Source organism: Falco peregrinus, chromosome 4 (assembly GCF_023634155.1).
Source record: "Falco peregrinus isolate bFalPer1 chromosome 4, bFalPer1.pri, whole genome shotgun sequence".
In the NCBI taxonomy this organism is placed as follows: domain Eukaryota; kingdom Metazoa; phylum Chordata; class Aves; order Falconiformes; family Falconidae; genus Falco; species Falco peregrinus.
The window spans coordinates 5,559,016-5,583,370 of record NC_073724.1 but is presented as its reverse complement, the minus strand read 5'-3'; the positions used below and the strand labels follow the sequence as shown (position 1 = coordinate 5,583,370).

The window sequence follows — 24,355 nt, the reverse complement described above, 5'->3', positions numbered from 1 at the left end:
CCATTATGGGAACAGTTGGAATTAACCTTTGAGTTAGCTGCAGTAGGGAGGAGCACTGTAGTTTGTTATCGTTAGCTCAGCTTTTTGTCATGACGCAAGGAAACTTTTGCTGCACCGTACAGTAATGATAAAAACCACAGAAAACGTCATTAGAACCCTTCCCGGTACAGCATAAAAAAAATCTCTCCTCTGCTTGGGTGCTGTCTGGAGAGAAAGGGATAGATTAACTTGTAAAATCTAGGAACTGAGACAAATAAAAGGAAAGTGTCCTGCCACTTCTGCATGGAGGGCAGTACTCTGCAAATACACGGGGCTATCATGCACACACGATCCCGGGCTCAGCAGCCTCTCTCTTTCCCTTCCTCCAAACAACACAACCAACCTTCAGTTTTTAAATCTGGGCTTGCCCTTCCACAGTCAGTTTCTTTTAAATGGGAAAGCATTAAAAAAACCCCAACGCATACAGTAATTTCCTTTGGCAAATTTTAGGCAAGCATAAGCTGATTTCGTAAAGTGAAATTGCTTCCTAGGAGGGAGCCAGGCCTGGTTTGAACACAAATCCTATGTGCTCTACAATTATGGCAAGCTGGAACACAGAATTCGAGTCTAACAAGAAGGGTATCTCCTATTTCAAGAGAAAAATAAACCAAAAACCAGCAGCTGGCATAGAAAGCAAATTTTAGCTTTATCTTCTACAGCAAGCAGAATCGTAAGTGTACGTGCCTATCAAAAGGAGACCAGTAAACTAATGACATGCCAAGGAGAAGTAGAGTTATCGTGTTTACTTGATTATCCCTGGACCTTAAAGATAAGAATCTTTGGAGTTCCACCTCTTCATGCCTATTTTTAAGGTACTCTTAGCAAAATTTGTAACTTAGTCCCCAAAATACAATTCACCTCTTAAGGTGGCACATTGGCTTTTCCCAAGGGGCTTCGTACGATACTTGCACACTTTTAGAATAAGCAAGTTGTGACTACACTTTCAAGTCAAAAGACAGCTGGAGAAATAAAGGGGACTAGCACAAATAACCAGGGCAGGTGAGGCTGGTGGCCTGCTGCAAAATGATACCTCTCTCTAAACACCACCCCGGACTTCTCATTTTCTAGCTCTGAAAAACTTACCACACTGTTACCTCTAGGATAATGAGCAAATAAAAATTTCCAATGCCCCATAGGATGTCCTCCAGTCTTCCCTGCTCCTTTAGCTGCCCATCAGAACATGCTTTTCAAGGGGCTTACATCTTTTTAGCATCCTGGTGGGATAATAGAACATATGCCTGAATGTATGGATGCTCCTTAATTTACTTTTTCGCACCACTAAACCACCGAAGGCAAAAATACTAGCATGCTGCTGAAATGGGTTTCTTTTTGTCATCACACAGCTTTAAGCCGTGCTTCTAAACCACAGAAGTGACATCATGTGGCCAGTGCCTGGGATTCGTGGCTGTCCCAGAGGCAGACCCTTAACGGCAACCAGGCATTATTGTTAGGACAATCTACAGGCTCTTTACAAGAGGAAGAGAAAAATGCCTCAGAGAGCTCTTTAAATGCTTTTCTGGCTCTTTGCACCTACCATTTGCTGTGCACCGCTTCCCCTTATCTCGCATTTGGCCGCACTGTGTATTTCTACAGCCTTTTGCTACAGCGTTCGCAGCGTCAGGCGAGGGCTCAGTTTCTCTTCTCAGCCTCTCCAGTGCAGAATTGCCATTAACACTAACGAGGGCCCAGCACATCGAGCTGAGAACAGCAGAACAAAATCCCTCAGAATCACAGTAAACAGCAGACGCTCACGATGGGGCCACCCGCTGACGCGGCTGCATTGCTCTTGAAATTATACAGCACCCAGCTCGTTCTGCCGTGAATTCTTGTCTGAGTTTCACCAGCAGAGTCAAAGTAGACGTGTGAAACTGCAAATAGGTATTTTACCGTCTCTGTTAACGGTGAGCCCCAACAACTTTTAACTTTGAAGGAAGAATGGCTGCCCTGGGCATGGTACTAATGACCGCTGGAAAAGTCAGGTGAAATTGGGCTTTTCTGTCCCTAGCGTGCTAACTCAAGTCCTGAAAAATCTCAGTCTGGCTCCCAGATTCCTCCTACAACCCAAACGACGATTAGACACCAAGGAGTATAATTTACTGCAATCTCCCATTTTCCTTTGTGATTTGTAGTTAAGTGTGTGCTGTGTGTCGTGTACCCCCCCCCCCCCCCCCGCCTCCATAAATTCACTATTTTATGTTTAGCAGACTTCAGAAGGAGAGCTAACGCTGTAGGCTTTCATTATTTGAATTCTTCCAGAGCGAGCAGTCCATTTTAGGACACGGATTATATCATTGCTGGGTTTTGAACAAGGCTAAAAATTCGATGTAGCCTTGCATCATGCAGCGTTTGGCCAGGTTCGGACCCTGTGGTTAATGCCTCGACAACCAGAAAGCATAAGCCCTCTCTGAGAGGCTCCAGATCAAACTGAAATCTCCCTCCTTCAGCCCTCCAGCCTGGAAGTTCCTAACAGAGAGAAGCAAACAAGCAATATTACAGCAGGTCAGCAATACATGTCAAGCATCTGACCGAATAGCAAAAAAAGGGAACTTTTCAACAAAATGTTCAGCCAACGCAAATAGTCATTTTGTTGTAAATATTATTGTAAAAACAGGGCTTGAATTATGCTGCATAATGGATTGGTCTGAATTTTTTATTTGACCTGTTTCACTGCTCCTATTGGGTTTAATTTTCATAAATATCCTACCGAGCCAGCATACTAGAGACTTTCTACTGAATCATCAGTTTTTAAGTGGAAACAAACTTTGTGAGAAGCAAACTTCAAATTTTAAATTGCAAATGATGCCTCTGGACATTTGAAAGCAAACATTGCCCTCCACACCAGGGAGAGTGCCACAGGATGGACAACAAAGCGCAGGTTTAGCGGCGAACGCTTGCAATCAACTACCCGCAAATAACAGGTCATCCAAACGCCGCTCAAGGAAATTACTCCAGTGAATAATTCAAACAACGCATCAAATTCAAGAAAATCAGGGTAGGGCTGTCAACAACTTGCTATCACAGGGAAGAATGTAGGAAGAATTATTCATGCGCTATTTCAAACACTTTCGTATTTTCATCAGAAAGAGCAGCTGACCCTGACCCTCCTAAATTTCCTGGACTATATTAAAAGAATTTCAGCTATGCTTTTTCTGAAAATAAGTGGCTTTCTTGTTTTTCTACCCTTAGTTATAACAATAGCGGTAGAACCCGTATTTTAAATGGAGAACTTCTAAAACATAAAACAAACCTGAAACCAAATCTACCTCCAATGCTGCAGAACGATCCAGCAATAATGCTTCCCCCGCCCCAATAAAATTACATAGGGTCATAAATTAGCAAAAAAGATGCATTTGGGGGATTAAAGAAAAATGACATGACTGTTCATAGATGATTTATTTTTTTTTAATAATTATTCCCATAGTCAGGCATGCTGCTTCCTCATCATGGAACTGGAACTTGGAATTTAATGGAAGATGCAAAATTTCTAGAACAGTATGGGATACACACTCTCAGGCCTCTGAGTGGAGTTCCAAGGAGGCAACCACACATTTTGCAAACATCAGGTCCATCCAGAGCCTTCAATAAAAAATTAAGAGGTGTTATCCATGTACTTTAATTGTCATTCATTATATGAATGAATGACAATTGAATGAAACAGAAAGAGTAAGTGCAAGCTGCATATTCAGTGTTGTAAGTCAGGAACAACTTGACTGAGCTTGACGAGGTATCAGGAAACAAGAAATTTGAGGTTAAATTTTAGTTGAGGTCTATGCACAGAAAAGGTGCATCATTAACATGCACAATGGTCTTAATTTTGAAATTAGCAAAAATAGAGTTTTAAATGTCTTTTTATTTTGGTAAGCAGCATTATTTCTTTAAAATTCTGGTTTGTTTCCCCTGTTTTCCATCAGCTTTTCACTCTGCACATCTATTCAGATTTTTATGGTTTTTTTTGCAACACGCAACATTTATCACACTCTCCGGAGCAGTCTAGTGGACTACAATGAATCCTTGAAACCACAAAATAAAACTGCTTCCACAGCTTCTATACAGAAGAACACAGAGGTAGATTTTTAATTCTTTGAAAACACCTTAAACCCAAGGACTAAGTGGAAAGCAGTTTGGCTGGCTGATCCTACCAGCAGTGCTCGGAGAGAGGAGTCTATAAAGTGCAGGCAAGGCAGCCTTGCATTCTGCCTCTATGAAATCAATGGCCTTACTGGAGGTTGGTGCCTTTGCTGAACATGCTCTGCCTTTTCCATGTATTTCCTGCTAAAGGGAGCTCCACGCCAGAAGAAACAGATGCTGAATCCTATTAACGACTGCTGGCTAGCCTGTAACACCTTCATCTTCAAAGATTTGGGGCAAACTTGCTAATTAATCCTCCTGTGAGGAAGGTAACTTGAATTTTCAGGGCGACAGATATGTTAGTTAAACCAAAGAATCATTTTAAAAGTCCCGGTAAGGCAGCTGCTTTTGAAATGGGTGACATTTTGACATTTTCCAAAACAAAATTAGGACCGGCAGACTTCGCAAAACATTCCACGGCTTGCATTTCCAAACCGAAAACTGTTTCACAATGTGTTTGAAACCACACTACTGGAATCTTATTAATAAGTGGACAGAAATCACCAGCCAATTTTACAGAACTCCCTGTAAGCAGTAAGAAGGGATAATGACTATCCATCTTAGATGCTTGGGTTAGATACGAAGTGAGAATAAAGATACTGAACGATAAATGTTCCATTAAAATATCCTTCCTCTGGATCCTCCTCTCATTTTGCAATGCAAAATAGGTAGCATTTTCTGTGAGGACCCAAAGAAGCCAACAAAGTTGTCAGCTGTTAGCTCGGAGCAACTTGTAAGATAACGGTCTTTTTTACAAGCCAATCAGCTTGCTGTTTTCTACATTCGATATATGAGACAAATTCTTCCACTTAGATAAAGGTATTAGTACAGCTAGAAACACACAAATGGTTATAGATCAGTTAATAATGAAATATCCTGAATTCTCAGGTGGTTTCCAGTTTTCTCCCCTAGTTTGCAATATAATTCCTTCCTCCCCTCCTAGCTATGTGCTTGCAGTATAAAGAAAAAACAGCAGTGATATCTGACACGGACTTTCACTTTACCAAAAGGTTACACAGAAACAAAAGCAGATACCGAAACAGGTTGGGTTGTTTTTGGGGTTTTTTTTGGTTTTGTTTGGTTTGTTTTGGTTTGTTTTCTTGTGTGTGTGTGTATGTGTGTGTGTGTAGATTCCCTGCCAGTTTTGAAATCAATTGCAGACCTGGCAGAAATTCAGAATTTCTAAAATTCATGTGTTGGAATTAGAAACATTTTTCAATCTTTCCTCATTTTTTTTTTCCTCAGCAGAGGTTGTGGATTAATTTGCCTATTCTTGTTTTATAAAAGGTTCATGAAGACTAAGGCCTTTAGTCACACCTACATCACAGTTGTGAACATACACAGCAGCTATAGGAAAGCTGCCATAATGCTTGGGTTGCCTGAATCCCATATCACAATGCTCGTACCTCAAGGTCACACCATTCTCCAACAGCTTAACTCACTTTGAGGCAGAAATGCTTTAAATATATTTTAAATTAAACTCTACAGTTTAAATATATTTTTTAAAATGGCTTTGTAGGAGTAAGATTCATATAATAAAAGGATAACATACATTTTAACTTGAGAGTTACCATATACACAGACACAAAAAAGATCAGAATTAGAAATATAAATAAGACACACCCCACCCACCCCACCCACCCCGGAATATAAATAAGTGGAAAAAAACCAAAGAAAGAAAGAAAGAAAGAGAAAATGAAATGTCCATTTAAGATTTGTAGCATACACAAAGGATTTCCAGTTGCATGACTCCTGGGTTATTTTTTTTGCCATACAAATGTAACAACAACTAATAAGCCCTTTCAGGCCACAGCTTCACCAACTGGCGAGCAGGTGGGTGAAGTGATTCTGCCTCTCCTGCTTGAGTCGAGAAAACTTTCCATCTGCTTTGTATCTGCATTAAATGTTCACAAATGTGAAGTAATACACAGTGGACTAAAAAATCATAAGCTCAAGAAGAAAAACAATGCACTTGATCAAAACTGGAAGAACTATGAACTCACTTCCACCCTAAAGATATCCAAACAACCTAAGGACTCTGTTATAAAAATGAACATCATGTTCAGAAAACAGGGAAGAACAGCAAGACATAAATCAAATAAAAATATCACGAGGTTATGCTTTAGAAAACTGCATGACTTGTGTAACCTTCTGTGCACTGAGCTCTGTTCCTGGAGCCCTTTAGAGAGCTCGGTAACCCCAGGCAGCCTAAAGGACACGAAACACCCATGTGTCCAAGACCAGTGCAGGTCTTGTTAGCATGAGCTCAAGGTGGCCACCTGATTAAAAAGTGAATTTTGGCAGGTAAGAAAGAAATCAGCCATACCCTGTACTTTGCAAGGAATGGGAAAGGAATTTCCTTGTGAATTTGAGATGAAACACAACACCAGGAAAGGTATTATGAAACATTTGCTGTGACAAAAGACCTTTTGTGAGTGTAATGTTCACAGGCACGTTGAATGGTCTGTGGAGAGATGATCAATAAGGGTAAAAACATCCCCTCGGGTACCAGGAAATTATCAGATGCCAGGGAGTGGCCAGAAGGGTTAGACAACTGAAAAGAAAATACAGAATTGAAGGCTTTGACTTCTCTCCCATACTCCTATGAGCTATTGGTGTAAAATCAGACGTACGGTCAAGCACATCCTTTGGTTAAAGTCAGTTAACAGTAACACACCGGAGGACAGGGATCTCCTATGCACCTCCAGCAATGTGCTTTTAAATGGGATATGACAGCGCTGTGACCGTTTTAAACAAAGAGCAGCTCTCAAATCTGTAAGAAGAGACAGGCTTTGCATCTGCAACAGATAGCGGCAGGTTAGACATTTTGCCTGACCAAGTCTATTCTGAACACCTACGAGCATATGGTGGGCATAAAGCTTTAGCATTCTTCCAGTAGCACTACAGGCATGGGTAAAAGAGAGCTGGGACCTCGATAATTTAGATTAATTGCTTATTAGGTATATGAGGAGAGGTACTGCAGGAGTACTGCAGCCTCAAATAACAACTGAGAGCAGTCATTTGAGCCGATGTAATGCCCCGAGCCCTCAGGGCCGAGTGGCAGAGTGCTTTACTTCTGCAGCGATGCTTTTCCCTCTCCACTGTCCCTCTCTGGCTGCCGACAGTACCAGGATACTGGCAGGGATCTGACGGCGCGCCTCCTTCCCAAGGAGCTTCCCTGACTCTCCGCCTTTCCTATCAGTTACATATTTCTGCACATGAGACCCATTTGAAGTCTGGCTCCTCATTTTTCTCTGTCACCTGTCGGAAGGTGATGCTGGACTGCCCAGGCTCCATCCCCTCCAGCAGACAGGCTCCCGTGCAGAAGGAGCACACGTTACTGCAAGTGCCTCCCTGCAGGACCTGAGGCTCTGCGGGTGTGGAGCTGCCTGCAGCTCCTTGGCCAGGTCTGAGGTTTGAGATTATCAGTTTTGGCAATGGTGACATGGCAGTGAGCACAGATTTCCAAATCTGCGTAGGACTGCCCAGCACCCTTCATGTTGTCATACGTATCTCTTGGTCGTGGTCAATTTTAAGGATAGCCTGGGTTGGTCTGCAGACACCGGTGTGGGGAGAGTGAGATGGAGAGATCACGGATCACACGTTACCTGAACTGCAACAAATGCCTGCCCAGAGGGAAAGGGCATGGCCTCACCCATGCTGGTGAGCATATACCCCCAACCCAGACACCCCCAGACCCCCGTCTGGCACCGGGCAGTGAGAAGCTGCAGAGAGGGAGACACTGCACTGTTTGGGAATGCAAAGAGTGCAAGGACAGAGCAGTGGAAAGGTAATTGGAAAGGAGGGAATCAACTCACTTTTGACATTTGCCTCCTCAGAAACATGCTCGGTATCAAAGCCAAAGCAGTAACCTGCCACGAGGAGCATTTTACCGAGAGCTCACCTAAAGCAGCTGTGAGGAGTTCCCTACCATGCTAGCAGCCTCCTTCCTTCCCCCCCGCTGTGCCACGAGCAGAGAGCACAGCTTGGTGGTGCAGACATGCAGCCTCTGCTGCCCACGCCAGCAAAGCATACAATGAAACAGGAGCAAAGAGAGCAAGAGAGAGAGGGGGGAGAGCAACGCTGCACTGTGGTGCTCCCTCCCACAATCCGGCTGGTGCAGGCAGTGCTTGCACTGAATTTGGTCTCCATTAGAGGATATCAGCTTCTACTGGCTACAAACAGGTACCTGAAAATGATGGTTCAACATTTTTTTCAGCTCTTTTGTGTTTTAACTCCCAAATTGGAAGGACAGTAAACAGGGAACATTTTGCTTCTGTTTGGAATGCAAAATATGCAGCGCTGGTTTCTGCAATCAAATCCCCAAACCGACGCATGACAGTCATGATTCCCAACTCCCTTGTTCGGCAGATTGCTGCAGTATATCCCTACAAGATCATTATTTGCACCAATCATTTGCCAAATTGGCATGCAAGACATTTGGAAGAAATATGCTTGGCTGAGAAGATAGGGTTTAAACACTTTGGGGTTTTTTTCCAAAACTTTTAGTTTTTTGGGGGGTTTGTTGCAGCCTGTTACGTGGCAGGTAACAGAAATAATTGCTTTGGTAAGCATGCTGGTTTACTGTGTGTTAAACGCTCAGCAATTAATTTATTGAAACATAATTACTGTGCAGGCAGTCTTCTTTCATTATCTATTTTTAAAAGCAAAGCCTATTAGTACGGCTGCCTTCCTCCTCTCATCTCTGCTTTCTTTTTCTGGTCTCTGCAGCGGCTGCAGGAGGCACTCAGAGTGGCCAGGCTCCGGCTCAGGATGCAGCGCGGTGCCGGGGGCCAGGACCAGCGAGGCCAGGTCTGTGTCACCCCCCAGCAGGCTGTGGTACCCATGCAGCAATTCCCTGCCTTCGCTCTGTTCCCCTTCCACGCCTTCCCGTTCCATCGCTGTGGGGAGCAGCGTGCTGCGGTCCAGGTAAAGGTCCGAGAGGAATGTTTTGCTGTGCTCCTGTAGGAAGCTTGCCTCCTGTCAGACTCCTGATCTTGCCTGCTGAAACACCCTCCAGGACCTGGGTCTGAAGCTCCAGAGGAGCTGAGCGCATTTCTCCCTGACTCTGCCTGCTCTGCGGACAGAGGATTTTGCACCAGCATTCATGCTAAAAGTAATTTTACATCATTTACATCACTTCAGTAAGAGTATGGCATTTTGTGCATTATATAAACCAATTCACTTAATCCTTTCACCACACCCTCGTTACGCCCCGAGGTGTCAACACACTCTCCAGTTCTCTGTCTCCATGAGGTAATTCTTATCTCATCATAGCGATGTTCCAGAGTGTGTTGAATAACCAGGACTAAAAATGAACGTTTTTAATGGAATTAGGAATATCACACGAGTTGGAAATTAATTCCTAGTTAACTCACTGATCTAACAGGGAACATAAGTGCATTTTTAAGTTTGCGAGTCCTACTGAAAGCAAAAAGATTATTCATGTGATTAATGTTTAGGTGACTTGTCAGAGCAGAACATAAGATGTAGGACATGTATTTGGACCCAACTCAGAAAGATACTTAGAAACGCAGCTAGCTGTAACCTATGAAACACTAAGCGCTTAAAACACCACCGAAGGTCAGAAGGAAAAGGAAGATCCTATGATGGCCAAATCTGCCATCTGTGTTTTTCTCACACACCTCTGCACAATCTTACAACGGGTTTAATAACCCTGGTGTAACAGCTTTACACAATTTGAAGAAATAAGAGGAAATCATCAATAAAAATAACCGCAGCAGCAGCAATAATAATAATAACAACAACAACAACAATAATAATAATAATAGTATCATCATCATCCTTCTTCCAAAGGGATAGTGAGGAAGCTTTCTCTACCCTTGAAGATCACAAACAGCCACAGTTAAAAGTTGAAGAAGCAGGTGAATAAAGAAAACAAATTCTACTTATGGAAGACAAAGAAATCAAAGGCATTTATTGATGTGCAATGTAAGATCTAATATGTCACCTTGCCGCCGCATTGGTGATTATTTTCAGACTGCTGGGATTACGGATCAGCTTATCCAGGATGCTGACAATCTGCTCAAACTTGGGTCTGTTGTTCCTGTCTTTCTGCCAACAGTCCAGCATCAGCTGATACAAGGCAGCTGGGCAGTCCATGGGAGGTGGCAAGCGGTACCCTTCATCGACAGCCTTAATCACCTGCACAAGGAGAAAAGTTTAAAGGCACTTAAATCAACTTGTTTTTATCAGTTCTGGGAACCACATTAACATGGACATTCTGTGTTTAAACAAATGTGTTTATCCACTAATTGTCTCATTGCGCAATGCCTCTGGTTTATCTGCAAAGTAAACCAGGCAGTAAATTAGGCATACAGAAAGAGGAGTTCAGATACAGTATGTGACTTTGAGGAAGGTGAATCTTGAAAGGATCTCCAAAACTCACACTCGATTGAACTAAATCCATAAACAAAAGCTACAGGTAGTAAGGTGCTTGCTTAGCTATGCCAGGCGTCCGAAGGTCTGGAAAATCTCTCTTCTGACCACCCTCAGCACATATGCTTCCCATGCTCTCCAGTGGACGCTGCACTTGGAGGAAACCGACCTGCCCTCTCATGGGACATCCTGAACTGACAGACAGAACATCTTGCAGGTGATCTCACAGGGCAGGAAGATATTTTTAAAAGTTACCGTGAGGATAACTGTACATTTCCTACAAGGCAGTGCAGCCCCAATTTCTTTATCATTTCTCTAGACTGACAAAATTTGTCTAGATTATCTATCATTTGTCTAGATTGAAAAAAAAAAATAATTAACCTGTTTAATACAATCTTGTGACTAAGGTATAATACCTCTTGAGCAGTCCTACAATATATATTGCACCGGGAATAAAACCCCTATGTATTCTAGAGTAGAAAATGGTAAAGCCATATTCTCGTGATCTTTTTTTTTTTTTTTTTTTTTTAACCTGGATCAGTTAAATCAAATTCTGGGTCAGAACAGGAATAGGAAAACAGTCCATAGTTTATGCAGCCATGAAGCAGAGGCACATAAATAGGTTAATCCTTCTGTTTCTAATTTTATTGTGATATTATTAACAGTATTCCACTGGCACATCAGCCTACATAACATGATTCGTTCACCCCCACAAACAATAGACACCCCCCCACCCCCGTCTGTGGCTAATTAAAAGAAATACATAGTTTTCTGCAGAGGCTTGGGTGCCAGAGGTACTGATTGGAAAGGAAGCTTTCTTCTCTTTTTCCTTGTTTAACATAAAGCGGTGTAGAAAATGTCTGACTACAGCTACACTACTGACTTTTTTAAATTTATTACCAGTAAGAATATATACCAACCCCTCGGAAAATTTATTTGTGTTAGTGAAAGTACTTCAGAAAATTCTGTTCATAAGTAAGTCTTGTGGAATAAATCTAGGATTAATAAAACAACAGAAAAAGAATCCAAAATAGCTGTAATAAAAATCTTATTTGGGGAAATGTTATGCTTCTTACAAAAATATTGGGAGAGATCCATGAATCATTTGGATTGCAGGCTTGGATATTTTACTAATGTTGCAAAGAAGCCTGTATTGGAAATCTTCTAATCAGATCGCTCTACTTCTCTATTTTATCCGTTGATTACTTCCAGAACTATTTTGGTTTCATTAAACTCTTAGTAGAAATGCTTTGCTTCTTTTTTTCACAAGCACCAAGAGCAATTTATTCTGTGTATTTGACGTTTACAGAAAACTTCTACAGAATATTATACAAGTGGAACCAAAGGGGATCAACAGAAATTTAGGAGGGTTTTCTAACAATAAGCTACGGAATGTAAAAGGCAATGACCTCATTGCAGTGGAATTGCTGGAGTCATCCTACAGAAAACCACCAGCATGATAAAATTCTCTAATAAGGTTCCTTCAGAGGTCCAAAATACCCTGCTATAAAGATGTTGGCTTTTTTTTTTAAGTTCATTAGAACTTTCACTTGACAATGGAGATTTGGAGATTTTCATTTCTACATCTTATTCAATGTCAACATCAAAAACTCAGAGCCACCTGGTTTCGTTATGCTCCACTTCCTTTCACAGCTTGATCCTTTATTTGAGAACATAACTCAGATAACAATATACTCACATCCTGGTTGGACATTTCCCAGTATGGTCTCTCTCCATAAGACATCACCTCCCAGAGAACAATCCCATAGCTCCACGCGTCACTGGCTGATGTGAACTTCCGATACGCAATGGCTTCTGGTGACGTCCATCGGATAGGAATCTTGCCCCCCTAGGGAGCAAAGCAAAATAAAAGTCCATTTGACTGTGACACAACAAATATAATTTTGCATGATTATTTTATCTCTGCGATTCTCAATTCTATTGGTGTAAAACCCAAAGTTGGAAAATGCTGTTGTCATTTGTTGGGAAAGCGTCTTGTATGCTATAAAATACATTATAGTGCAAAATCTACTGAAGCTACGTAGTATAGTACACATCCTGTATGCATCTACATATCTGTACATATATATATATTTATGCATAGCATAATATTCACAGATAATAAAGGTAAATTATGAATGGTTGATTTTCAGTTATAAAATATTTGGGAACTGGCAAGACAGTCACACATCATTAAAGAAGAAAAAGCTACTACGAGCTCCTTGCTTATATCCTAGATCCTTTTGCACAGCACTACAGGGCTGGATTCGGGCATTTCTAAGGCATTTCAAGTGAACCCCCTGTCGGTGTGGAGCCTGCACAATTTAATCGTGTTTTCACCCCATGTTCTCTAGGACGTTCAAGGAAAATGAGGGATCATGGTGTTGCTCTGTTCCACTGATGCCAAGCCTCCAATCGCACAGGGCAGTGACCACGACCACATGCACAATTTCCCCTTTCCAGCGCCATCACAGACAGTCACAGAAAGATGTAAACGGGGTCATCTGTGCAGAGGGGACACTGCAAAACCATCACCTGGGGAAATGGTTTTAAACATTTTTTATAGTCACAAGAGAAGCAAACCATCATTAAATGATGTAAACTTGAAAAGAATTGCAGCTACCATTGCAATTAACATCACAGTTAGGGGAACATTTCTCTTCACTTACAGCCACCACTTGGTGCCATAAGTCAAATTAGGAAAATGCACACAAGCCCCTTCAGGCTGAGCTTCTGCAAGATGAGAATTAGAGGAAAGAGACAATTTCCAATAGTGCCAGCTTTGGCAGAGGTTTTTAAGACTCCGATTCGTGAGTCACATATGAGAAAACAAAGTTCTAAAAGACAGTGGTGCAGAACTTGTTCCTTAAGATAATTCTACAGCGATAGAACAAGTGGTAATGGTTTTAAACAGAAAGGGCGTAGATTTAGATTAGATATTGGGAAGAAATTCTTTACTATGATGGTGGTGAGGCACTGGCACATGTTGCCCAGAGCAGCAGCTATGGATGCCCCATCCCTGGCAGTTGGACGGGGCTTGGAGCAGCCTGGGCTGGTGGAAGGTGTCCCTGCCTGTGGCAGGGGGTGCAGAATGAGATGGTCTTTAAGGTCCCTGCCAACCCAAACCATTCTGTGATTCTACAATTCTATGAATATATTTGAATACAGAAAACTGAGAATTTAAAGAGGTTTCCAGTTCCAGGGTTGCACAACACGTACAAGGATATATTCTGAAGATTTCACACTAGACTATCTATTGAAGTTACCTCTGCAACCCCCATTAGGCTACAGTTACGTGCCTACGCTCACAATAACCTGTGTGGGAAGGGAGTGCTCTAATTTCCACTGAATAACCAGGAAGAAATAAAACGTAAAGATATTAATGCTTTGCCTACACTTCCATAAAGCCTACCTGCACTGAGGGTGACGGCCAGCTGCAGCTTAACTGGCTTGGTTAACAACAGAAATGGGAAATTAGTGTTAATTAGAGACCTAAATACACTGGAGCCTAAGCACCTGCAATTTCATGGCTGATATTGCAGGAATTAGATTAAATATAAGCAACACAGGCAGGCCTGACTCAGGCTACAATTTAGACCTCCAAAATGCCACTAGGTATGTCTTCGAGGCTTGGCAAAGGATCGAGAAGGAACCTATGCCGGCATACAGTTTTTATGGATCCCACACTATTTAGCAGACTGCCTACCTTAACCAAAAGACAAAACTTCATTGCACACACAACCCTTAAAATTAAGTAAACACCAAATTTCAGCATTATTTGTGGACCAGCAAAGAGGACATACAAAATAAAGAGTAGTATTTAAACCCCTGCTCCATCACAGAAGCCAGCGCGGAGAGCCTGATGCCTCTCTCTCTGAGATCTGTAAGGTGATGTTCTTTAGTACAAGAAGTACATCGCATTTTCTATTCATTATAAGTTTATTCACAATTCCCGGTGCTGCTCCGTAACAGTACAGGGAACCGAGAAATGATTTTGTTTTTCTCATACTCTATTGATTAGCAGTATTATACCTCCCTTACAAATGTCCAGGGTCCCTCAGTGAGCCAAAGGCACAGCCAAGAAACAAGGAAAGCTCTCCCGTGTTCCAGTGTTTTCACAACAAATCCACTTATGCTTTAAGATGTGTGGATGATAAAGAAATCAGTCCCACTTTTTCAACCTTTTCTTCTGCACATTCTAGTAGACTGAACTTTGATTTCCAATAAAATATGTCAAAGCTGGCAGAAAGCCATATCCTAAATCTATACAAACAAAACCCCTCCACCACGAAATGGAAGAGCTTCCTAATTAAACATCTCCCACTTGTCCCACAGGCTCAGAAGCTGGCACAAGACCGAGTGGCTGGAGCACTGCCTGCCCGGAGGAGCGGGCAGGGGGAGCCTGGGCTGCAGGCTGAGGGTGCCAGCAGACCCCACAGGGTGCTCACCCACCACAGCCCATCTCAGCTGCCAGGACAAAACTGCCTCTGGGTTACTTGAGATACAAACTTTTAAAAAGGACTTTTAGAGTTTAGCCTCAACGCTGTGGACCACATCTGGAAAGGATCGTGTAGCTCGTGGGGCTGCTGGAGCCCAGGCACGAGGGACCAGCACCATGCCCCTTGGTGGGGTCTTCTGAGTTCCCTCTGCCTGCCCGCGTTCCCGCAGGGACCAAGCCAGACCAACACTGGTGTTCGGTTTGAGATGAAGTGTTTCATATTCCTGGCCAGGTGGAGAGTAAAAGAGGAAATTGTTGATCCTTGCTGCTTTGGACAATATCAGACAAGCCCCAAACTCCTCTCACCTCCACTGATCCCTCCCCTTGTGCCCGGAGGCACCAGCGCTGCTGGGAAAGACTGTGATGGGAAAGAAGCTGAGATACAGAGCTAAGTGTCCTCCGTGGGCTCGTGGAAACACAGCCGGGCTGGGCCTCGTCCTCCAGCAGTTGCCTCGGCTGCACGTTGAATAGAGGGATGGCAGAACAGACATCTACAGCATGCCATGTAAGAAAGCCCTCAAGGCAGAGAGCAGAGATGGTGTTTGTGTCGCATCAGCATCAGGGCTGGTTCTGTGAAACCCAGAAGCATCATCTTGGAGGTTTCAGTATATTACTCTGAAAAATCTGAATTCCCATGTGTGGCTTCAGGCTCATGTTTAATTTCATGTGAAGATATGAAAACGGAGTGCTTCTTGCTGAACCCTAGAGATATAATTGCCAGATATCACATGGAAAAATGTGCTCATGGCTAGAACATGAGCAATTTAGGTAAGGGCAGGAAATATCATGTTTGATAGAAGGTCTTTACCTTCATAATCTCATGGAAAAAGTCATTTAAACAGTTGGAGAAACACATTTACACAAAATGACATTAATTAGTCTCCTAACATTTCGGGACTGCTTTATTGCAGGGTAAGTAATATGACAAACTCAGTGAAAAAAAGTTCTTCTGGCTTTGTTTGTTTTAGTGAAAAGTGAAGGTACATCACCCCTAGACTCCATTACAAAGAAGTAAATTCTCTTTTCTAAGCCTCAGCTGTAACTCTATACGAGCCTACAGATATATGTAGCATTACCATAAATGAGAGTAAAATAAGGAGAGTATTAAAATGTAGCTAAAAAAGAAATCAACTGTCACTGAATGAAGTATGAAACTATAATTTTGCTATTCTGCTCCCCAATTTCTCATAAAAATGTCAATCTCATCTTTGTATTTAAAAAGGGGACTTTGTTGACTCATATTTTGAATAATTTAAAGCAAGAACAGCAAAAAATAAAAAAGTTCTGGTCAATAAATATTTTTTAGACAAATAGGCATTTTAACACAAAAACACTTTCCCCCAAAGGACTTATGCAACATTCACATTTTAGCAGATGTCCAAATATCAATATATGCAGAAAATCTGAAGAGCTGTATCAAAGTGAATGCATGGGGTTGTATTGCTGTTACCTTTGGAAATTATAAGGCTTGCTGTAATTCAGATTTTGAAATTAAAAAACCCACCATAATCATTCCAGCATTAGAAAAACCCTCTTCACTTCTCTCAGCGATTTTTAAGAAATACACATCTCATTGGAACATGTATCACCTATTTCGTTTTCTACTTTGCCAGAAATCAGAATATTCTTTGCAATATCCTTTGCTAGGATCAAAGATACCTTACATAATTTACCTTTGCAGAAATTAATCCAAGCACTTACTCCTAGACCACAGAGCTGGAGCTGGGGAAACCAAGCTCCCATACTTGTTTCTTTACTTGTCTCTTGGTTTTTAGCTGCTTTCCACAGTCTCCCAGTATTTACAATCAGTGTAATGATACCTGCTCGGTAAGCAGCTATGATGAAAGCGCTAAGAAATCTTACTTGGTTTTGTTGTTAATTATGCACTGGATGCCCGCTAGGATTTCATGCAATTTAATCTTCTTTACCTGCTATCTCTGTTTCTTATCTTCCACTGGAAAATCAGAAACTTTTAATATTATTGGCTGGTATTACTGTGCTCCTACCCTTCAAAATTACTATTATCGGGACTGAACATGTAAGACAAACTTGCTAAATGAAAAATCACTATAGATATGCCTAGGAAAAAGGTTTGTCCAAATCTGTTTGCTACAGGCTTATAAACAGAAATGTATATGTGCATGTATCACTAGCTATTGGTAATATAGTTCCTGATTATTTCCTGAAGATAAATACAGGTTTTATATATTTTTGTCATGGCCTCCTTTTAAGGGTGTGTTCATCATGAAGCCAAAGAGGCTGCCTGAATTCGAGTGGAAAGAAAGCATTAGTGTTAGAAATTGCAGGAGTTTGTTATTGCAGCTCAAAATCCCAGGCAGTCGAGGTCAGAGAACACTCTTGGGGTTTGAATTTAGTGAGCCAGCAGTAACCAAAAGTTTTATCTGCTCTAGATGGAGCTGTGATTCCTACAGCATCTGGTCATTCAGTGTAATTCATCTAAAGGCAATGAAGTCCTCGATTTATTTCTAGCACGTCTGGCGCTCCAGCAGCAGGCAGCTGTTTCCAGGCCTCCATAACCCACTCCGATATTCCGATTTATAATCTGTTACAGGGCGACTGCCACAGGCACCTAAGCCACAGGCCTGCGGAGAGGAGAATCAAGAAAAATGGATTCTAACAGAATTATTAGAAGAACTTTGCAGGAAAACCTGAAGATAAAAGCCTGACATTCGTTCATTACATGAGGATTTAGGCTAGTTCAGGAGGTATCTTACCAGTACAGAACAAGATGGTGTCACGTGAGTGAGATGAGCCTGATGTACCCTCTTAAGCACCTGAAAAATTACCTGATGCTACTTGTTCATCCATTACTAATGAATATTTTACCTTGAAATTATCTCCTTGTTGAGCGGTAAATGGTAACAGAACACCGTGTCTCTCCCTCGTGCTTACCAGGCAAGAGAAACTGTGGGGTTTTGGTTTCCATTTTTACCCCACCCTTCCAGACACAGCTTGCATTTTACCATCTTTTTTTGCAAATAAAGGGAATGAACGAACCACAAGAAATCCCTGTCAAGCACCAGTGGCAATAGCACGTGCGTGAGCAATGGGACCCGTGTGCCCGTCCCTGCAGCACAGAGCAGAGCAGCAGTATGGGGGGCACAGAGTAGAGCAGCGTTACAGGGGGCACAGGCTGGCACAGCACTTGCCATCCAAGCCCAGGATTTTTGAATAATGAGAATAATAAATAAAGTGGATGGTGTTTTACAGTGAAATGTCACGAACACCGGTGATGTATCCAACTACCTGCTTAAATAGTCAAAGTTTGTCTACTGATTACCCAAATATTATGCCTTTGAGAGACATAATTACAGGCCCTCTACATGAGCGATGTCTTAAATTTACTTTCACTTCGTACTGTGTCATTAGTCCACCCACCTGTCATGCAGACATCTAAAAATAATAAGAGTAAAACAGATCAATTTGACAATGACAATTTTAATACAGTCTTGGCCTTTCAATTAGAAGTGAGCAGGTACAGAGAACGTAGATAATTACAGTACATCCCCTCTGGCATAAAGGGTCTGTCAAAAAAAAAAAAAAAAAAAAAAAATCCAAACACTCAGTCAGCTTGATTCACATGCTGGCTTCTGTTTCTGTAAGCAGGCAGACCACAGGTTACCAAAAGCCTTTTGTAGTTATCGAGTCAGTGACAATAATTCAGGAGGTAAAAAATGACCCTGTCAGGCAGCAAAGTTTCCTTACAACTCCCGAGTCCCTGTAGCCCACATACGCACCTATGGTCTTTGCACTGTCCTTCAAAGCTCCTGTACAACAGTGCAAATATCACAGATTATATATCCCTATATATACATTATTGATATATGAAAGGATACATGTTCATATCCTTTAGGCAAAGCTTCAGACGCGGCTTCTGAGAGCAGCACAGCACAGAATTTCACCCGTCAGTGGTGTGCACTGCAAGCCCAAAGGGCTGGCTGGGCTTCCTGGGGGCACACCAATCCCAAACGGCAATTACCAATTAAAGCAACGGAATTGTTCTCGGTCTTAGACATTTTCAGGCACAAAATAGGGGTAGAAGTGGAGGCTAAACAGACAAAACACCCATCTTTGCAGCTACCTTTATTAATTTCCCTAGTACTGCTGATATTAAACGGAGAACTGGGAGTGGGAAGAGGTGGAGGGGAGGCAAAAGTTTCTACCTGTTAATATAATATGCAATCTTTACTATTTGAATGTTTGAAACTGAGATTATAAATTGGATTTTATTATTATTTTTTTCCTTTCAGAGATCTTACTGAGTAGTTGTCATCTTTTAGTTGTAAAGGCAGGAAACTGTTTGGGATGATGTAATTATTTTAAAAAGTGGCAGTATTTTTATCCTGGTTTTGTCACATATTTACAGCTTGCAAAATGCACTCGGAGCAGCCTAGGAAATGGTCCTGTGTTTTGCGATCAGACAAAGCAGCAGGAACACGAGCTGCCCAGTTTTTCTACCAGTGGAGTGGAGCTCTGCTTTACACTCATGGTCCCCAGTTGTTTAAGCTGGGGATCAAACTCAGGGACACGCTAGCTGGACATAGATATGAGACTCACTTCAAAGGAAACTTGAGCGAAAAGGTGAAAAACCTTTTTTTCTCTCAGAGATTCTCTCAGAGACGAGATGTGGCAGAGGTATATCCAGCAACTACTTTTCAAGAAAATTAGATTTGTCCTAGATTGTATTTGAAGGTTTTAATTATCTGAGCATCCTCCTGCAGCAGTATCCATATATACCATAAATGCCAGCTGGAGTTTACTGAACACAGATGATTACACTTTACAAAACAGTTTCTTGCCATCTGATTTCCCTATCTAAATGTAAATAGGCAGGTAGGCTTAGAAAATAGGTGGCAGAAGGAGAGGAATTAAAAAAAATATCCCAATATTGCACCTGGACATATGAATTTCACATGTAACACTGGCTGGAAACACTGACATCCTGCACACCCCGGTTTGTCCTACCCACCTGTGGGTGTCAGTCGCTGGTGTACATTTAATTTTCAGGGAAGTGCCCTTCTCTTACAAAGCTGTGTGCTATACCGTTGGATGGGAAGCTGATTTTTCCTCCCTATACAACTTCTTCATCTAAGCTACCTAGGACTTAACAGTATCTTCAGCTCTTAATGCTAGTACACAGAATGCTGATAAAAATACTAAAGTGGAGATTAGTTTCCATGCCCTGATGAATTTTGAAATAAGAGAATTGAACTTCGAAGCCTGGCAGAGGTATGTGTCTGAGCAGAAGAACACATATTGGGGGTGGGAGGAGAAATAGAGACTTCTCACCCACGGAGATATTTACAGAAAGGGCATGTGCAAGAAATAGTATATAAATATGCTGTGCTCGGTGCTGGGGATTAGTATCCCATTTTGGGCATCACATTTAAGGAAAATGTACTTAGGTTGAAAAGAATTCGAAGGAGACCATCAGGAGCAGTAAGTTTAGAAAAAATTCTTAGAAAATAAAAGAATGGAGAGATGAGTGTGAAGGGAACAGCAATCTCCGTTCATGTAAGCAGCCGCTTTAAAGGGGAGATCGATCACCTGCCTGCGGGCAGCGGTGGTAGGACACAGAGTAATTGCCTCAGCTTGCAAGCGTATGTCCTGGGGGAGGCAGGTTAAGCACGAGACTAGATAAATACTGTATCTAAAACTGTTTACCTTGGGGACAGTTACACCCATTACTTTCACAGGTGTTTTTAAGAGGGCAGACAAGTATATCTGACAAGGCAATACACCGCCGGCTGAGCTACAGACAATTCATTTTTGAGGATATCTTGCACAATATTAATAATTTTGTGTGTGTATATATATATGTGTCTGTGTGTGTGTGTGTATATATACATATATATGATTGCTGCACCTATACTGAGCATGAAAACTGGTTTCTCCTGCCTCCTGATATTAACCATGACAGACCTCTGCAGACGGTTTTCTAAGGCGGTACATATTACGTATTTCTAACAACATGCCAAAGCTTATCAGAAGTCAAAGAAAGCACTGAAAGGTCAAAAAAAGAACAGTCGTTATGCCTATTAAGTTATGAAGGTATGATTGATAAACACGTATCTATAAATACATGTGTATGTAATGCGTACATAATGCATAAGAAACCAGCTAGGATTTCTTTACTCATTTGTCATGTTATATTATTTCAATCATGAAGCAGATAGCATGCAACTACCAGAGTCTTGGATCGCTCCTCTCAGTGGCCAGGGATGAAGGAAGCCCTAGAAAACCCACACTAAGATTCTGCTGATACATTCTACTCTAACCCGGTTTGTACAGTGAAGGGGAGGCGATCGCTAGCATCAATGCAAATTGCGCTTGACTAAGAAACTGGATATTGATGTCACTTTTTCTAAAGTTAATAAAAGCCACTTGCAATACGATTAAAGTGAACAACCAGCCATCACAATAATAATAATATTATCGTAATATGTAATAATAATATGTAATATTTGCGTACACAGAATGAAATGCATGCCTGAAAGGTTTCCACAACAAAAGAGAAGTGCTACTCAAGCGAGAACAAGAGGTGCAGCAAAGCTGTTTGTAGGAGACACTGTGGCTTTCCTAAGGCTCTGAATCAACACCACAACTTGTGGGTAGTTTTTCAGGCAGGATGAAATTTAAAAAAGAAACAAGTAACAGCCTACACGATGGGGAGTCCCCTATATGATAAAAGCTTCTTTGTCTCCAGACAAAACAGTCAGAGGTAACTCTCCTCCTTGATGTCATTACCTCTCCAGAAGATGGGTACCACTTTGTATATATCATACAAGAAGCAGGTTTATTATACATACTGTTAAAAAGATATATAGGTATTTATTTTTTTTTGCTTTACTCAATCTATTACTCAGTTAGGAGTACAACATCAGGTATAACAGACACACCCTCACAGAACAGTGATATCAGTATGCTCCAGTCAGACATCTGTCCCATCATACAAGAAAACACAAAAAGGTTAAAAAAAAAAAAAAAAAAAAAAAAAAAAAAGGTTATTATTGCTGGGAAGGATTTTCTTTTTCCTGGGTAGAAGCTCAATCAGCAGTGTAACAAAACCTGCTCAAAGCACACATGAATTCTTTCATTATTGTGTGCCAAAACTACTCAGGCCTTAATTATGAGATTCACTCCTTTACACATCCAGCAAAAAGAAAATGAGCCAAGAATTCTGCATATTTTTTTAAAAAATAATCTACCAACAGAAACCATATTTTTTGCCTTCTATCTTCTCTGAGACATGAATTAAAAAAATAGCTGTGATGAGTGTAAGGTTTATCGAATATCTCTTGGCGTGCAGGACTGGACGGCCTCTGCAACACAGGGTATAAACCTTAGGGACTCCCCTCGGATTTCAGTCTAACTTTGTCACCACCAAGAAGAATTTTAAAAGGATAAACAAAGACAGAAACTCACCCTTGTGGTGTAAGCAGCTTCTGGGTCATCTTCCAGTACACGAGAGAGACCAAAATCTGAGACTTTGCATACCAAGTTGCTATTAATGAGGATATTACGAGCAGCTAAATCTCGATGGACATAACCCATATCTGACAAATATTTCATGCCAGATGCGATCCCTCGAAGCATGCCTACTAGCTGGATGACTGTGAACTGGGCATCATGTTTCTGGAAAACATTCGAAATGTCATTTCAGAGATTGCTCTTGTTCCTCTTTGCACAGAATTTTTGATAAAGACCCTGGAAGCTCCTCAAGTGAACAGCTCGTGAGTCAGGGGTTACGATTTACATGTCACACATGGAACTACTTGGATCCGTGGAGGACAATTTCCTAATCAGCTGAGGGAAGGGGGCAGATTTTCAATTCAGATAAAAATTCATTTTTCCCATTCTTGCTGTCATCAGAATTTTAATTTCCTAGATGGGAGCTGTGTGAAAGCAGCACATAAATCCAAGTTGTGTGTGCTCCTGAGACTGGAGAGTCAGGACTTGAGAGAAACATGTCCAGCTTCCCTGAAAGGCCATAGGAATTGTTAGTGAAAATCCCAGCCTTACCCAATGGACTAATGAAAGTTTTCTATTACACAAGCATATATTTATTTATTTATTTTAACAAAATCAAGTGCCGATCTGATTCAGTGGCTTTCAAATTCCATTAAATTTAAACTCATTCCACAGAATTTTTCTCAACTTCAGGAACACAAAAATCACTTAAACACACTGTGACTTAGCCTAGAAACCAAGAGTAGCATATATTTCTAATTGCCTACTTTTAGACACATGCTTTAAATCCCCCAGCTCTTACTAACGCTGTTTGTTAACGTCTAGCTTTGATACTGATATATAGATACACAGACGGCAGGACTACAGTGCGCCCTGGTGCAGCTCTCAAATGAATTCCCCGGTGCTGGAGATGTATCATCGTGGGCAGCTCTCCAGCTCTTCCTGCTGCTTCTTCCAGAGTTTTATTAAATGCATGGGAGCTGGCTCTGCCATGTGGGGTAAGCTCACATGCATCAGTCCGCAAGACTGATTGCGTTTATTCCAATTTTGATTAATATACTTAGGGGCAATATTAGCACTGTAAACATTAGACAGATATACGACACAGCAGATGCTTAAGGAGCTTCTCAGAATTCCCTTTCATGAAGAATTAATTATTATAAACGACTCATGGCAGTTCCCTGTTATGAAACCTTCTTTAACTAGAGCCAACACAAGAGCATCTATATAGACTCTGGGAAAGATTTAGCTGGAAATCAGAAGAAGGTTTCTAACCGTGAAAGGAATCAGATGCTCAGATAGCCTCTCAATAGCATTGGGGAAAGCAAACCAACTAGTTTTAAAAGACATTTATAAAAAAAGATTGCATTGCCTGAGCTGCCTTGTGATATTAATGAGTCATAAGGTTCTTATCTATGTTTCAACACAACAGTGGAGAAAAAAAAAAAAGAAAATCACACCCTAATGAGCGAACAGGCCAAACAACTGCTTTGTACAGTCAGAAATTACCCTCCTCAGAGCTTTCTTCAAGGATTTTAAGCCTCAACAAAATATATATAGTTCAGTACAGACATATTTCATTCAGATATATTGACACATTATTTATATGTATTTTACATGCTCCACTGGACATCATAACATATATAGTACATACTGAAATGAAGGTTGACAATATATCCCCTTTTGGGGTTAAACATCTAGTTCAGTGTTATGAATTTGGGGGATAATGTCATTCAACCGTGGCAGAACCAAAGCAGTCTCCCAGCCACAGCTGAGTTTGCCCTAACAAATTAAAATTAA

At 41.4% G+C, this 24,355-nt stretch overlaps 1 protein-coding gene across 2 annotated transcripts in view; it reads right to left on the bottom strand.

Annotated features, from left to right (window-relative positions):
• Positions 1 to 24,355, bottom strand: part of EPHA3 (EPH receptor A3) — a 231,260-nt gene that overhangs the window by 8,281 nt on the left and 198,624 nt on the right. For both annotated transcript variants that reach the window (XM_055802903.1, XM_055802904.1), the window contains exons 13-15: positions 22,511 to 22,720; positions 12,266 to 12,415; positions 10,139 to 10,332 (exon numbers count right to left, since the gene is read on the bottom strand). In XM_055802903.1, the coding sequence (XP_055658878.1) occupies positions 10,139 to 10,332; positions 12,266 to 12,415; positions 22,511 to 22,720 (554 nt within the window). The remainder of the gene's footprint in view (positions 1 to 10,138; positions 10,333 to 12,265; positions 12,416 to 22,510; positions 22,721 to 24,355) is intronic.